The 17,722-nt window shown below is 29.2% G+C and overlaps 2 protein-coding genes across 2 annotated transcripts; one reads left to right on the top strand and one right to left on the bottom strand.

Annotated features, from left to right (window-relative positions):
* The first annotated feature begins 7,122 nt into the window (after nt 1-7,122).
* LOC135948923 (MYG1 protein-like) lies at nt 7,123-8,578 on the top strand. Its single transcript, XM_065498373.1, has 3 exons — nt 7,123-7,305; nt 7,360-7,660; nt 7,716-8,578. Exons 1-3 carry the CDS (start codon nt 7,233-7,235, stop codon nt 8,461-8,463), a joined length of 1,122 nt encoding a protein of 373 aa, XP_065354445.1. The 5' UTR covers nt 7,123-7,232; the 3' UTR covers nt 8,464-8,578.
* A 3,045-nt stretch (nt 8,579-11,623) lies between these two features.
* On the bottom strand, nt 11,624-14,827 carry LOC135963465 (probable serine/threonine-protein kinase DDB_G0282963). Its single transcript, XM_065515317.1, has 4 exons — nt 14,509-14,827; nt 11,898-12,374; nt 11,712-11,855; nt 11,624-11,640 (listed from the first exon to the last, which is right to left on the bottom strand). The coding sequence occupies exons 1-4, from the start codon at nt 14,825-14,827 to the stop codon at nt 11,624-11,626; spliced, it is 957 nt and encodes a 318-aa protein (XP_065371389.1).
* Between the last annotated feature and the right edge of the window lie 2,895 nt (nt 14,828-17,722).

Here is a 17,722-nt window from a genome sequence, read left to right as displayed (position 1 = left end):
GGGGAGGGAGCAACCCACAGTTAAAATTTCTAACTTCAGCCGTTTGGGCTGTGCGATGATGAATCAGTCAGTCAGTGAGTCAGTAACGTTACTCTTTTATATATGTTTATTAGAGTGCTCCAAAAAAATAAAATTGCGAATTTTGACCTCCCCCCCCTCTAGAATGGTTCTATGTATTGTAAAAACTCGTTGTGAAAAATATTAGGATGATAGGATAACGACGCTGAAATTTTGAGGTGCATTTACAAGGGGAAAAAATGCATTTTTTTCAGTTTTTGTAAAAATTTTGACATTAAATAATTACTTTTGCAATTTAATTTAAAAGAATCGAAATGTACTCGTAATTGTCGTTCTAATAAGATATAAAAGACAAAAATTATTTAAAAAATGTTAAAGTTATTAAAAAATCGCCAGGCCATTAACGTGTCTCAGGCCACTAGAACGAGAAATGTAGAAACAAAATTAACATATTTTGATAAATATTATAATAAAAGTACATTTCTACTTAAAATATATCCATAGTTACTTGTATATGAGTTTTTGTCTTCGTAGGATACCGTTAACTTATTCGCAGGTATGACCAACCAAATTTATTTTTTTTAAAGGCAATTTCAAAACTCCAATTTCAAATTTTTAAAAATTTTGTTAAACAAATTTCAAAATTTTTTGATCATCACATTGAGATTTATTTTGAACATAATAGGGAATAAAAATATGAAAAAAGTATGAAAATACCTCCTATAGTTTTTCCGTACCTGCGATTTAAATTTTGAGATTTTCAAGAAAAACTATTTTTTTGGCCATATTTGGACGAATGAGCCGAATTTCTTTACTGTTCTGATTTTTAAGCAAAAGCTATTCAGAATATTATATTCCAGGTAATTCTAAATATAGTCTGAAAGTTTTACTAAAATCGGAAAACGTTAACCCTTAAATCGTGAAGGTCAAAGGTCAATTTTTTCAATATTTGGAATTTCTCATGGAAAGATAGCAAAATGTTATATATTTTTGGGCCGATTTTGATGAAACTTAAGAAAAATATAACACATAGTCTAGTATTTACAAAAACTGCAGACAAATTAAAATTAACCCCTAATAGCACAAGTAATTATTTAATGGCAAAATTTTTACAAAAACTGAAAAAATTCCATTTTTTCCCCTTGTAAATGCACCTCAAAACTTTAGCGTCGTTGCGGCACCAGTTAGCGTTATCCGATCATCCTAATATTTTACACAACGAGTTTCTACAATACATAGAACCATTCTAGAGGGGGGGACCTGTACCTAGAAAATATTTTTCGTCTATACAATCTTGGAGCACTCTAATGTATATAGATGACCGGACAATAACATACTTAAAAGTGTACCACAAAAAAACGTGTGGCCTATTTATATATAAGATTTATTCTGAGTTCTGTCTTTGCAGCTTCTGTTTCAACCATTTGAAGGCTTTGCACTATTTCAGAGTGACTATGTGTTAGAAGGCATATGTCAAGATCGGCCAGTGAGTGCTTTCCAAATGGTGGTGTGAACAAGTGTGTAAGTTATTGAAGACCAGGTTTAGGAAGAGGTTGTTTATGTGGTCTACAAATTTGAGCTCTCAATCCAGCTTGTTTGCTGCCCGATCGTAGGCACTCAGAATTTGTTAGGAGTCCGGCGCCACCCAGAAGCTCTGTGAGATTCTCCACTCAGAATCGCTGATTGTCCGCGACTGACATGGCATCTTCTATTTCTGTTGCACAACAGACACTTATTATACTTTAGTTCCAATTGTTATTTAAGTTAAGTAAATAAATATTGAATGATATAGAAACAATTTACATAAAACGAGTTCTTCAGTATATTAGGAATGTGAGAGGTGTTAAAAACAAAAAGAACACTCCGGTGCACTAAAGAGGCTCGAATGGGGGCTAGGCCCTATAATGGGGGCTAGGCCCTATAATTTATATCGACTATTGTAATAATACCGATAATAATATGAGATTTTTATGAGTACTTAGTTATATAAGTGGAATTCCGAGAACATATTTGTATGGGAGCTATCTAAAATAATGAACAAATTTCAACCAAAATCAATACGGTTTGTGCATTATCCAGATTCGCATATTTTTTTGCGGCAAAGCTTTGTAAATTACATATAATATTACCCCAAATTTTTAAAAATGTTTAACTATTAATCATTTCTAGCTATTTAAGAATTATTTAAAAAAATAAAATTAAATTTATGTATGTCTTTTCAGTTTTACATAGTTAATTAAAAACAGTAGACTTATGATATTTGCTTTCACATCACAACATCAACAATTCTTTTAAAATAATGACAGGATATTTAATAAACAAAAATAATCAGTAGCATCTGCAAAACATCCTGTTGCAAAGACTCAGTTCATAGGAAAACCTCAAAATAGTCCTTTATCAATAAAAAAAAATCGAAAAACAAAAACACACACACAAATACCAATATAATTAATAGATTCATATGTAAAATAATCAAAAGAGAAAGATCTTTCATTTCATTCTATACTTTTTAAAATAAAAAGACTCTTATGTTTATGCGCTTTCGTTAATTTAAAAAGAAAATGATAGCTTATTTATGATGAAATCCTTTAACAAAATTGAAATGAAGACAGTCAGACAGACAAACAGACAACAGTTTTAAAAGTAAATGTTTCAGCAAATCATGTAGATGACAAGTTTAAAGAAAATCAATCATGTATTCAATGTAAATTAATTTAAATAAAATACCTTTTTCATAGTACCATTCTCAACTCATGCTCATTACCTTTTAAATATAAATAAAGTCCCAAATTCTATGATTTTCCAATAGCTATTTTTACACAACACTTTATCAGTTTCCAAAATAAATAAAAAATAACCAGACTGCTGCGATTACATTGCTTTCACTTCATTTCATTTATTTTTATTCTTTGATTTTATTTAATTTCCAACAATTACAAATTTAAGTAAGTTTTTTGAAAAAAAAAACACTTATAAAAAAAATAATTATGAAATTTGAAAGTGTTATATTTTCCACACAACTATTCCAAAACTTCTTAAGGTTCAAACTATCATTTTTAATTATTCGGTAACAAATACTTTCCATTTTTCATAACTTGGACCATAAAGCGATAAAAAGGGGAAAAATTGGTACCTTCAGTTTAAAAATTTAGCTTTAAGTTTTTAAATTTAGCTCACTATATTCTCAAGAATATGTATTTAGAAAGTGCCTTTTCAAAAGTCTAAAAATTGGTAAAATTAGGAATTTTTCGTTTATTATTATTTATGTCTGTTTATTTGTTTGTTTGTTTGTACCTTATAGAAGGCTAAACCAATGCTCCGACCCTCTTTAAATGTTTATTGTATATTCCCTTATATTTGAAAGGATCAATAAAAGAGTGTCCAAAAAACCGACAAATTTAAAAAACCGGTTTCCGGTTTAATCGAAAATGTGTGTTTTTGAAAAAACCGGTTTCGATTATTGTCTTTTAAAAAAACCGGTTAAGCGGTTTCGGTTCTTGTCATCAAAAAACCGGTTAACCGGTTTATATTAAATTTTTATTTAATGGAAATTTAGAATTTTTTAATTTTTTATGCAATTATTTTATATCTTATACGAAATGTTGTCAAATGCTACAATTTTCTATAAAATAAATCAATATTTTTAAAAATGGTATCAAAGTTTTTCATAAATATGTTTGAATGAGCTTTAGAAAATATATTTTATTAAAACCGGCTAACCGTCTTACAAATACCGGTTTGTCAAAAAACCGAAACCGGTTGACCGGTTTTCGGTTTCGGTTTTGGATACTCTAATCAATAAGCTGTTTTTTATTTTCAAAGTTTAGTGGGCATGGCACCATACAAAGTAAATATGTAGTTATTTTCGAATATCTGCAGAAGTATAATTGCGACAATATTTGAACTTTATACGCAACAATTTATCATCACTGCATAAGGTTTAACCGAAAATGGGATGGCTTGGAACAGTGGGTGTAATACCACCCAGACAAAGTTAATAGTTATTTTGGAATATCTAGAGAAGTATAATTGCAAAAACGTTTAAATTTTATATGCATTAATATCTTATCTCTACACGCACAGAAAAAATATTGTTGTGCATGTTTACTGTGTTTATCATTCTTTTTGATTTTAATTCATTAAGAATTAGATAAATTTTGAATTAATTCATTGAATTGAAAAAATTAATTGTACGAAATTTTAATGAATTCAAACGAATTAGGCCGAAATGAGTTGCAATTCATTTGAATTGAAATAATTTTGAGTTAATTTAAATGAATTAGAAAAAAGAATTAGCAATTCATTTCCAATTCATTTGAATTGAAATGATTTTGAATTAATTCAAATGAATTAGAAAAAAGAATTAGCAATTCCAATAAATGAATCAAAACTCAGTTCCAATCAATCGAATTCAAGAGCAAATCTCTCGGGAGAATGAAAATTTTCTCCTACCAAAATGAAAATATCCAGTACAAAAATTTAAAAGCCTTGTCCTGTATCCGCACTTTTTGCTAATATTTATTTCAAAAAAATAAAACTATCTTCCACAAATAATCAAAAATCAGGAAAAATATCAATGTATGTAATGCTTGCTGTCTTTTACATAAAAAATTAGTTCAATGACAAAACGACAGGGATGCTTACTGTAGATTTACTTACAAAATCAATTCAAATTTCAATCAATTCAAATGAGTTGGAAATGAATTCAATTCAAATGAATTGCTAATTCTTTTTCTAATTCATTTGAATTAATTCAAAATCAATTCAATTCAGATAAATTGGAAACGAATTGCAATTCGTTTTTACCAAATTCATTTGAATTGATTCAAATTTCATTCAAATCATTTTTTTTGTGTGAATAATTCGCGGATTAATTCAAAAATTAATGATTCATTTAAAGCTCTGCAATATTGTTACAAGTTTTTTTAACAATATTATAGTTACAGTAACTATTTACATGATTGTGGAAACCATGATATGGTTAATTTACGATTGACATGATTGTATCAACCATATATATGGTTACAGTAAACAAGTATATGTTTGTGACAACCATTTATATGATAAAGGACTTACCAAATTATGTTGCTCTCGGATTATGGGCATCACAATCTGAGAACAACATATTATGATAAAATTATTCATCATAAATATGGTTGTCACAAATATATATTTGTTTACTGTAACCATATATATGGTTGATACATTCTGATGGACAGACAGACGGACATAGCTAGATTAATAGATCACTGCAATAATAAAAAAAAAATTATTTTATTTGATCCAAAAAAAAAACTTGAATAATGACAACTCTATCAAAAGCCATGTATATCAAGTCTCCTCTTTATGCCCTATGGTATTTTAATTGCGTTTTAAAACCATTATTAAAACCTGGTTTTACCATACAAAATTATTATGTTAAAACCATCTCAAAAGCTTTTTTGAATTTAAATGGGATTTATAAAATACAACCTTGTTTTCCACGTACTAAATTCAGAGCTACCAACATGAAAATGTTAAAAACAGCTGATAAAAGAAAACAAAACAAATATAAAAACCAAGGCGTATCTAATAAGGTGACGTCGAAAAGCCAGCTGACTATTTTTTGCTCGATTTTTTTTTCACTTCTAGCTGTCAAAGTTTTTTTACATTTCTTTATTAATTTAAATTAACGTTTTTGATTCTTTTAATAAAAAATATAAAATAGTATAAAAGTGAATAATTGATAATATAAAAGTGAATGGAGTACTTATTGAAAGTAAATTTTACGTATTTATTTATTTTCACCCCTGTTTTTGATTTTTGCAGTCTGCTGTTGTTTAGCTGTTTGACAGCTAGCAAATAATTTTACAAAAACAAAGTACATGTTGTTTTTGGTAAAGTTGTATTTGTTGTAGAATTGGGTATACCTGTAAATAAATTTGCCTTGATAAAAACGAAGAAAGCCGTTGATAAAGCGTAAAAATTAAAAAAAAATAAGTAATGAACGCAGCAGCTTTTGAACAGAACATAACGAAAATGTTTTATTGAAAAGTGGGAGAAAAAAATAGAGTTCGCTCAATAAATGTTAAACCCAGATTTTAAATTTAGGTGTGAAAACACTATCACAAACATGCTGACAATTATCCCTTTTTCACAATCTCTGGTTATTTTTTATCGTGACAATATACAGACAGTTCTGAAACTAAAATTATGTTAATTGGAAAAAGTAGGTAATTCAAAGATAGTTAATTGTCAAAATGCAAGGTTAATTATCAGTAACTTAAAACGTCGACTTTTAGTTTCAATTATATAAACCTACTAGTTAACACATGATCGAGGCGATGAAGATGACCTCAAAAGAACAGCTGATTATTTTTTTTCTTCACTTGTTTAGATGTGTGAACTGTCAATTCTTTGGTGTTTGTTGTAGCGATAAATACAACAATACCAAAAGCAAAAACAAAAACAACAGCATTCAATTTTGAAAGAACATGTTGTTTTGTACATGCTGTAGTCACATATAAATTCGCCTTGCACATGCTATACCAAGGCGAATTTAATAAGATGACAGATGAGGCGAATTCATAACATTTTTATATATGGAACAAGGCGAATTCATACATGGTGGTGGCAGTTCTACAAAAACAACAATTGGTCTTAACAAATGTCATATAACAAAAATGAAAAATTAAACAAATATGTATTAAAACTTAATGTAATGTAGATAATTGAATAGTGAGAGCTTTACTTATGTATATAAAAAATAAACATTTTGTTAATAAGCTTAGAATATGTAGATATTTAAATATAAAAACAAACTTTGACAGTTGTTAGAAACAAAAAGCGAAAAAAAAATTATCAGCTGTTTGACTGACTCCACCTTATATAAATTCGCCTTGATGTGGAATTTGACATACCAGCCAAGGCGAACTTATAGCAGGTGGCTTTAGTAGAGAAGCTGATTATTTTTTTTATTCACTTGTTTAGACAAATGAAGTGTCAATTCACTTGTGTTTGTTGTGGTGAAAAATACCACAAACCCAAAAGCAAAAACAACAGCAGGCAACTTTGATATTTAATTATATTTTAACTAAACAAAGTACCTGTTGTTTTTGTGCATGTTGTAGTTGTGTCGCCACCTTCTATAAATTCGCCTTGATACCAGCGATCGCGCGTTTTCACCACACAAACTCTGTAATCGCTGAGCTCGTCTTATCTTGTGCTAGAAAAAAATGTATAAAATTTTCACTTTCAAACTCCTGTTTCTTGGATTATTATTAATACATTTTGCAAAAACTACTAGGCGTAAGTGATATGTATTTCTTAATTAATAGACTTTTAATAAATTTTAACAAACAGCCCAGTTACGTAGAAAACGTTTACGTACGGAAGGATCTCCTTTAACCATAGGCACACACAGTGGCACTTTTCATTGTGATGAAGTATTAGCTTGTTTTATGTTAAAACAATTGCCAGAATATGCAAATGCTAAAATACTAAGGTCGCGCAATGATACAGAACTGCATGAAAATTGCGATATAATTGTGGATGTGGGTGGTGAGTTTGATCACGAGAGAAAGCTATATGATCATCATCAGAAATCATTTCAGGAAACAATGAGTACCCTAAGGCCTGAACTAGGAGATCAATATAAAATTAGGTAAGTGTGAAAATAAACTGGGTAATAGTTACACTAAATTGATTTTTCCCTTTAGATTAAGTAGCTCTGGATTAATTTTTCGCTTTTATGGGGAACGTGTTATAGATGAGGTTTTAAAGAAACATGCCAATATAACACTTAGCCCTGAAAATTTAAAATTAACATTTGAGCAATTATATGCCAATTTTATAATTGAAATTGATGCTATAGATAATGGAGAGCAAATATGCCCGGATGGTAAAGAACCCTTGTACAAAATTTCCACACATTTACCCAATAGGATTGGCAAATTCAATCCCAGTTGGGAGGAGGAAGGTACAAATGTTGATGTCAATGCTCGTTTCGAAGAAGCTATGTCTTATGCTGGTAAAGAGTTTATTGAAAATGTGGTATCGATTGGAGGATCTTGGATAAGAGCCAAAGAATATGTACGGACAGCACTGAAAACTGCCAAGAGTATTTATGAAAGCGGTGAAATTTTAGTTTTGGAAAAGTTCTGCCCTTGGAAACACCATTTGCATGCTTTGGAAAAAGAATTTAAAGTGGTGGGTGTTCCTAAACTTGTGGTTTTTGTTAATGCATCTGGCGGTTGGTGTGTGGCTGGTGTGCCAGTCACACCTGATAGCTATTTAGGACGTAAGTTTTTGCCTGAACCTTGGAGAGGTTTGAGAGACGAAGAACTTTCAAAGTTGGTAGGTATTGAAGGTCTAACATTTGTTCATCACACTGGTTTTATTGGTGTCGCCAAAACAAAAGATGCTGCTATAGCTATGGCCATTAAAAGCGTGCAATGGAGTTCCTGAACTGTCAATTCATTTGGGTTTGTTGTGGCGAAAAACACAACAAACACAAAAGCAAAAACAATAAATAACAGGCAAAATTTAAAAATAAAATATTTTTTTACTTATCAAAAACTAAGGTTTATTTACTAGTTTCATTTGAAGACCAAACGCAAGTAGAGATAAGAAAGTATAGTCGATAAAGCCCGACTAGAGTGTTCAAAAAACCGGCAAATTTAAAAAACCGGTTTCCGGTTTAACCGCAAAAGTGTGTTTTTGAAAAAACCGGTTTAGATTATTGACTTTTAAAAAAACCGGTTAAGCGGTTTCGGTTTTTGTCTTCAAAAAAACCGGTTAACCGGTTTATATTAAATTTTTATTTAATGGAAATTTAGCATTTTTGATTTCATTATGCAATTATTTTATATCTTTTACGAAATATTGTCAAATGCTACAATTTTCTATAAAATAAATCAATATTTTAAAAAATGGTATCAAAGTTTTTCATAAATATGTTTGAATGAGCTTTAGAAAATATATTTCATTAAAACCGATTAACCGTCTTACAAAAACCGGTTTGACAAAAAACCGAAAAGTTAAAAAAAAACCGAAACCGGTGGAGTTTACAAAGATGAAAAAACCGGATGACCGGTTTTCGGATACTCTAAGCCTGAATTAGGATTATTTTAAAAATTGAACATACCCGAGGTGACCTAATTTGGGAACCCCTGGTCCCGCTCCTGGTGGTGTCATGAGGTCCAAGTTCAAAACTTGAACTCGACTATACTTCCTCTTTGCGCATGTGAAATTTCATTCAAATCGGCGTAAGAGTTTATAAGTTACAGACTTATTTCCCTCTTTTTTTATTCTCACACACAGTGGTATGAAAAAGTGCAAAATTTTTGAAAGACGGAGTTTTAAAGTGGTACATTTTTAAATATAATTGAAATATTGAAATTTTTTTGTAAGACAAAATTTGACTTATTTAAAATAAAAAATTAGGTCGTCAACTAATACGCCCACTTATTAAATACATATGTAAAATACATCGGTCTGTGATCAATCATATTTCAGACCAAAATTCGATTACTTATATAAACACTCACAATAGCTTAAATTGATAATAACTTGGCCAATAAGCGTTTAATCAAGAAAAGGAGCTCGATCTGTGATCACTCATATTTCTTAACAAAAATAGATTTTTTATATAAAAACTCAAAATATCTAAATTCGCTAATAACTTGTCCAATAAGCGTTTAAACAAGAAAAGGAGCTCTATCTGTGATTACTCATATTTCTGCCAAAAATCGATTGTTTTATATAAAAACTCAAAATATCTAAATTCGCCAATAACTTGGCCAATAAGCGTTTAATCAAGAAAAGCATCTCGATTTGTGATCACTCATATTTCTGACAAAATTCGATTTTTTTTATATAAAAACTCAAAATATCTAAATTCGCTAATAACTGGGCCAATAAGCGTTGCATCAAGAAAAGCAGCTCGATCTGTGATTACTCATTTTTCAGACCAAAATTCGATTACTTATATAAAAACTCAAAATATGTACATTGATTTTTTTTTTTTTTTTTTTTTTATATAATGTTTATTTAACCAAAATTTATATACATTCTTAAACTATAAATAAACAAATAGTAATACTTAAATTAATTTATATACACTGTCTCATAAACGGGATCTCAAGTATATTATATACATTAATACTATAATTTTAATATTATATAATTATGTAAGTTTAACAAAAAAAAAATGTTAATTTATACAACTTATTGTAAAGAAAAAATGGCAAAAAAATCCTTACTTTTATATTACAAAAAGATAAAAAAAATATAGTTAAGGGATAAAACAAGAGAATGGAAATTATTAAGTGAGCCACCAATACTTTCCATTAATATTAAGATTTATATCCTCTGAAAATATACTAGTATCAAATCTGCTATTGTCCGCTGTCAGTTGGTTTTCATAAATATTTTTTGTAGTGGCTCGTCTATAAACATGGTAGAATATAGGAATGCCAATTTCGTTTTGTATAAAACCATTTCTATCTAGGTATAAAAACGCCTCTGGTGGTACATATCCGGTTTGAAGACTTTTCTCAATATATTCATGATTGGCGTAATAAGGTGCCATAATCAAATTATTGTCGTAGCATTCTAGACTTTTTGTAATGTGGTTTCTTATTACATGAATTATAAAGTTGTCAATTCTACTAACTTTTGCATAATTATATAACTTCCTGTTAGATATATATTTTAAGTAGTTACTATTTTGTGATCTATAAAGAGAAGTACAACTTCTCAAACATTTTCTTTCAAAAACTCTTAGTTTTTCCATATATGCTGGGGAAATGTTGAACCATATTTGGCAACCATATACTAAAATTGGGCGTATTAGTGATTGGTACATAATTATCTTTACTTTTGTATTTATATATTTTGAGATGAAAAGTTTCCTATACATGAAAAAAGCCTTTCTGGCTTTTAATATTTGAGCGTTAACATGAAAATTAAAATATAAAAATTTATCTAAGTTAATGCCTAGATATTTCACAACATCTTTATTTGGGATATTTACATTGTTATTATCCTTGATGCCAAAAGATTTCCAATTCTTTTTGATGTTAAAATTACACTTCCCTACAGGAGGGCGAAAAAGAATGGTTTCACATTTGCTAGAGTTGATCTTCATTTGCCAGTCAAATGCATACTTTTGTACTACATTAAAATTATTTTGTAGGTTTTCATTAATTCTTGAAATATTGTTATCAGCATGATATACAATGATATCATCAGCAAAGCCAATTATATTATCAATTTTGTTTAAGAGATCAAATATAAATAAGTTAAAAAGAACAGGAGAGATAACAGTTCCTTGTTGTAGTCCATTAACAATATTAAATTTTCTTGTACTAATCTTATCCTTATCACATACTATAAAGGTTTTGTCATTTAGCATATTATGTAAAAGAATAATAAAATGGATAGGAAATTTGTAACTTAACAATTTATATATTAAACCAGGTATCCATATACTATCAAACGCTTTTTCGAAGTCTATTAGACAAGCACCTGTGCACAGGGATTTGTTTAAATTCCAGTAGATATCTGAAACTACAAATGTATCGCATGAACTGTTGAGTGTTTATGTTTGAACCCGAATTGTTTATCATTGTTTAGTTTGTTCTTTTTACAAAACAACATTAAATTATTATTGATACAAGTTTCAAAAACTTTGGAAATATTAGGGAGCAAACTTATTGCCCTTAAATTTTTGGGGTCACTATTGTCTTTATCTTTCTTTGGTAATACTACCACTTTAGCCGTTCTCCATGCCACAGGGAAATATGAATTGTTAAGTATATTATTAAAGAGAGTGCAGTATTCATAAATGATCTCCTCTGGAATATATTTTAAAATAACATTGGGAATTTTATCAATACCTGATGATAGCTTTTTCCTTAAATGTTTGAAAGTGTAAATGAGTATATCTTTACTTGTAAAAAAATCTTCATTCAATTCATTGGACTTTTTGTGGAAGCTAAATGTAGTTAAAGTTGATTTATTGTATTCATATTCAGTTTTATTTTCCAAAAATCTGGAGAAACAATTATCAATTTCAACCTGTAAACTATTTCCTTCATCAATTTCCTTGTACGAGTGAATTTTTTCCAAAAAGATACCAATTATATTTAATTTTTGTTCATCATCTTTTACAATAAATTTATTACTATCATTTTCTCTTTCTAAATCTTCAGGATTAATCCCAGCATTTCTTATCCACACTTCATTCTCTGGAGCAATTTTAATTATATTTATGTCAGAGTTATTAGTTTTAAATTGTTTTCTAACCTCACTGAACATATTTGATGAATTTTTGTGATCTAGGGCTCTGAGTTTCCGTTCAAAATGGTTATTAACTGTAATCGAAAAATTATCATTTATAAGTTTTTTTTATTAATTTTAATTTAGTTTTAAGAAAATTAAAATCTGTCTGAGACAAGGCACATTCTAATCTATTACATCTTTTGATGATAGTTACTATTTTGCTTTTCTCCGAATAAAGTTTTTTAATAATTGGATTTAAAAATTTGTCTACAGTACTATTGTCCTTGAACTTAGGAACAGATTTTTCTATTGAACTTGTTATGGCATTATTTAATCTAAGTAAATAAAAATCTATTTCAGGATTGCTAAGATTTCTATCATTAGGTATTTTTCCATTATCATATAGTTCAGATATCATATTATTTTTAAATTTTTTCCAGTTTGTTTTTTTGAAATTATATTTTAAATTAGGCATTTCCTTAAAGAAACTTAAAGGATGATCATTAGAAACACTCAAAACCTTAATTTGCACAGCATTATGATCACTATCATAGTCAAATGTTTTTAAACACTTTATTGTGTTATTCTCCCTTTGAATATTCAAACGGGAGTCAGCTATACATATGTCCAAATATGAACCACAACGAGGGTATGAAGGTGATACAGAGGCGTATAATACACATCTGAACATAATTTCATTAGATAGAAGCCACTCTCTTAACATATTTCCCTTTGTATTGGATGAGTTGTTACCCCAGTCATTATGTTTGCAATTCAGATCTCCGGCTAATATATAAAAGTGGTTTGGATTTTGCAAATCTAAGGATTGAAAAAGTTGGAATAATTCTGTATTAAAAGGACCGCTATTATTCCCAGAGGGATAATAAGCTGAAATAACAAACAATGTACGATTGGCTAATAATGGTATTTTTATTATGCAAGTTTCCAGTTGTTTAAACGAATTAATAGTATTATTGGTATATTTATTAAACTTGATACAATTTTTTATTAAAATTGCAGTACCACCACCTGCTTTGTCATTTTGTCTATCCTTACGTATCATAATGTAGTCCTTCAAATTTAGTTTATGTCTAATGTTCAACTTTGTTTCATTAAGTAATACTACGTCTGCATTACATTTATTTATAAAGTTATTTAAGTCATATCTTCTACTTAACTTTATTATAGAGTTAACATTAATTTCAATTATATTTAGATTTTTCTCGATTATTTCTGCCATTTTGATTACTTAAGTTTCTAAGATAGAAAAAATTGTGTCTATTCTAGCAACTTGTAGTTGCAATTGTTTATTTAAATTTATAATTTGATTGGATAAATTTTGCATGGATTGGTTTAGTTGTTCCAAAACGTTTTGAATGGAGTTAGTGTTGTTTACATTTTGTAAGTTATTGTCTTTAACTACGTTAGCAAAACTCATATTAGTACTTATTGGTATTGAAGTATTATTTTTTTGCATTTGAGACAACTCTTGGTTTTTAGAACGCAGCTTTTGTTGTAGTTCCTTATATCTTTCGCATCCTTTATATGATGCTGGATGGCCGTATTTTTTGCATAACACACAATATAGTTTTTCTTTTTCATTTGCAGGAATATTCTGAAGGGAACATTTACCAATATCATGTTTTTCGTTACATTTAACACATCTATGAGGTAAAAAGCAATTAGATGCACTATGAAAGAAACTCTGGCAGTTTCTGCATTGCGGTATTTCTGGTTTTCTTAGATTTTCCCAATGTACACATCGATAAAGTATACATTTAATTGATTTAAGTTCGCTAACTTTACTTTCTTTAGTTATTTGTACCAGATAAATTGGAAGTGAGTATTTCTCAGATATTGATTTCTTCGTTGTAAAGGGGCTAACCTTCACGAATTTCAAATTTGTATTCTGAAATTTATATAGCTCATTTAAAATTTCGTTTTCATCAATATTGGCACATAAGCCTTTTAGTAAATAAGTCTTTGTTTTAACATCTTTTGGGGTATATGTAAAAAACTTAGTTTTGCTCTTTTCAAGATAAGCTTTAACTCTAACATAGTCTTCCATAGATAACATAAAGAGAGAGATTTTCTTATTATTACACTCTTTAATTTTAAATTTGTTTATTTTTAGTCCATCTCTAATAAATTTGATAAGTTCATTGGGTTCCACATCAAAAATATTTAGAGGTGGGATTTTAGTATTATTGTTTTGTTTTTTTTTACATTGGTTATTATTATTTGTGTTTTCTTTGTCATTGTTATTTTCATTACTTGTAGTATTGTTTGAGATAGCACGTGAAGATGTTGTTGGTTGTTCGTGCTCTTGCACATGTTTTTCAAATATCTTTAAACATTCTTGATCACAGTTTGTATCATTATCAAGAATTGCCCAATAATTGTTTTTTTGTTGTTTAGCTATTTGTTCGCATTGCATTTTGCTTTTTCTCTTTCTCACATTCTCAGTATTTTGAATTGTGTTTTTAGTATAATCATTATTGTTTACACAGTCATTATTTGCATCTTGAGCATTACGCTCACTCATTTCTTTTTTATTATTTTTTAATTTTTTTTTTTTTTTTTAAGAGTCTCTTTCTCTTGTAAATTCTTTTAAACAATAACAAAATTAATGTTAATTACAAAATAAATGCACAACACTATGAATGCGTTGAAACATAAATTATTTTACATCGAATAAACGATAAATAGAAATCAATCTCCGCTTAACGACCTTCTTCATTGACCGTCACGATCGAACTCCATATGTACATTGATTTACATGTATTCTGTTGTTGCATTAGGTATTAGGTTTTTGACAACAACCTTAGGTTCTTTGTCTCTCTTTGAACACAAGCATTTTTTAACTTGGACAGGACAACGTCTGTCGGGTCAGCTAGTTTTTAATAAAAAAAGTTTTAAGTCACCTTTTCGGCCAAAAAAACAGCAGAAATTAACTATTATTTGAATATATAAATTGAAAATAGTTTATTTTTTTATCCATAATTGATATTGCTCTGAAATCTTTTGTATGTCATTCGTAATTTAGTTGTCTAACTAATAGAACAGAAATTCGAAACCATTCGGTCCAAAAGTACGACCAATATTTTTAAAAAAGCGGACCAAGGTTTGGCAAAATTTTTAAATTTAAATTTTGAAATGCCTATAACTCTGAAATTATAAGACATAAATTGTTTTATTAAGACCTAGCCGAGCTAGGTGCGTTGCACAGTGGCGCCATTTGAGTTTTTTCGTCTTTTGAACCAAATGAGATAATCAAAAAATTTAAAAAGCATATGATAGATAATTGATCAGCCTATGAAATGAAATGTTTGAAAATGGTTCTAATTCTTTCAGGTGCATACTTATGGGTTAGCAAAGCTGAAATTTGTGGAAAATCAATTTTTTAGGAAGTAAAACAAAATATTTTTTTTAAATTTTTAATTTTTTATGTTCCTACACTAAGTAAAAGAGTATAAAAATTTTTCTTTCAAAATTTCAATAATTTGTATTTTTAAGTGATTTTCGGAAGTGGGCCTTATATGGGGGCTATGACCAATTATGGACCGATCACCATGAAATTAGGTCGTGTGATTTGTGTCTATATGAAAGTTTACTATGTTGAATTTTGTGAGTATACCAACATTTTTAAGCGATTTATGCACGTTAAAGTGATTTTCGGAAGCGGGTCTATATGGAAGCTATGACTAATTATGGACCTATCGTAACATTTAATTTTGGTGACATGAATTTTGTATATATAAAACTTATTTGAAGCGCAATTTGTGGAGAAACATTTATAAATTAAAGATTTATGACCGATAAAGTCCAATTTCGGAAGGACATTTGTATGGGGGCTAGGTGAAATAATGAACCGATTTCAGCCAGTTTCAATGGGCTTCGTCCTTGGGCCGAAAAAATTATATGTTCCAAATTTGATCGAAATATCTTCAAAATTGCGACCTGTACTCTGCGCACAAGGTTTACATGGACAGCCAGCCAGCCGACCAGACGGACGGACGGACGGACATCGTTTAATCGACTCAGAAAGTGATTCTAAGTCGACCGGTATACTTTAAGGTGGGTGTTAGACTAATATTTTTGGGCGTTACAAACATCTGCATAAACGCACTATGGTGGTGCAGGGTATAAATATGGTGACGTAAATTACTGTTATGTATATAAAATACGTCAAAGCCGAATAAAGGCCTAGCCATGACTGGTAAGAGTATATCGTATCATGAAATGCAAAAGGGCGTAACATAAAAAATCAAAATTGAGTTTTTAATGGATATTGATACAGCGCATCAAGGTACACGTCTTCACAAATTTTTAGCTTTAAATTTCTAAAAATAGAATTTTGTTTTCGACAATTTTTTTTCACCAAAAATTGTTGAAGTATACTTTGGTGAAGGGTATTTAAGATTCGACAAGGACGAATATATCACTTTTATTTATTTTTTCTATACAACTAAACATTAGCAGCGCAGAAATCTACTCCAGAACAATTAACGGATAATCACCCATTGGAATATCCCTTTTAAAGGCCATAAACCGACCCAGTGTCATCACTGATATGTTTAAAACAACGGATGATCGATATTTTCGTTCAACCAAGTTCCTGTGAAATAACAAATTCGATAACTTGTCGTTCTTTGAAATAAACTCAAATCCAAATATTAATTCTGTTTATGCTTAAATGAAGCTTATTTGAAGTTCCACATAGCCGAATATAGCTACCTCACTTATGTTGTTTGCATTAAAGGTATTGAGGTGAATCATTATGTATTTTTCCATAATTCATTGAGTTCACAAGTAAACATATGCCAAGTTCTTCTTTTCTGTTTATTTCACGTCACTTTTGTTAATATTATATGCAAAATGTACAAACATATACATCCTTTTATACTTTCGATTTCAATGAATCTGTAGAGAGAAAAAAGGGCGAAATAAAATGAAAACGAATGAAAACAATATGCTTAAAATTTCGGAAGTGATAAAAGTGCACAATTTATGAGCGTTTTCCTACTTGTATGAAATATATTGTTTACCTATGAATGTCTTTTCCCTTTATTTTAATACTTATCCTTATGCTGGCTGTTTGTTTTTCTTAAGGATATTTTAACATTATTACAATGAGGTTTTTCATCCAAGGAAACCGAAAAAATGTACAACATATGCACGTTTGTAGGTTTTTCTTTCTTTTTTTGGGTAATATTTCCTCGTTTTGGCAAAATGAAGGCAAAATTGAATGAAGGAGGTTATTTTCAATAAAATCCAGGGTTAAATTATGTTTATTTTAGAGTTTATATTTATTTTTATTAATAATGTGAGTACTTTTAAGGTACAAGAATCGATTTATGTACACGAAACCTGGCATAGTGATTGTAAAACATGAAATATTTTATTTCGTTTTATAAATTTCTTACTTTGGTCTTGCACC

This window comes from Calliphora vicina, chromosome 1 (genome assembly GCF_958450345.1).
Source record: "Calliphora vicina chromosome 1, idCalVici1.1, whole genome shotgun sequence".
Lineage (NCBI taxonomy): Eukaryota > Metazoa > Arthropoda > Insecta > Diptera > Calliphoridae > Calliphora > Calliphora vicina.
Note: the sequence above shows the minus strand (reverse complement) of the source record. Positions and strands in the feature narration are given on the sequence as shown.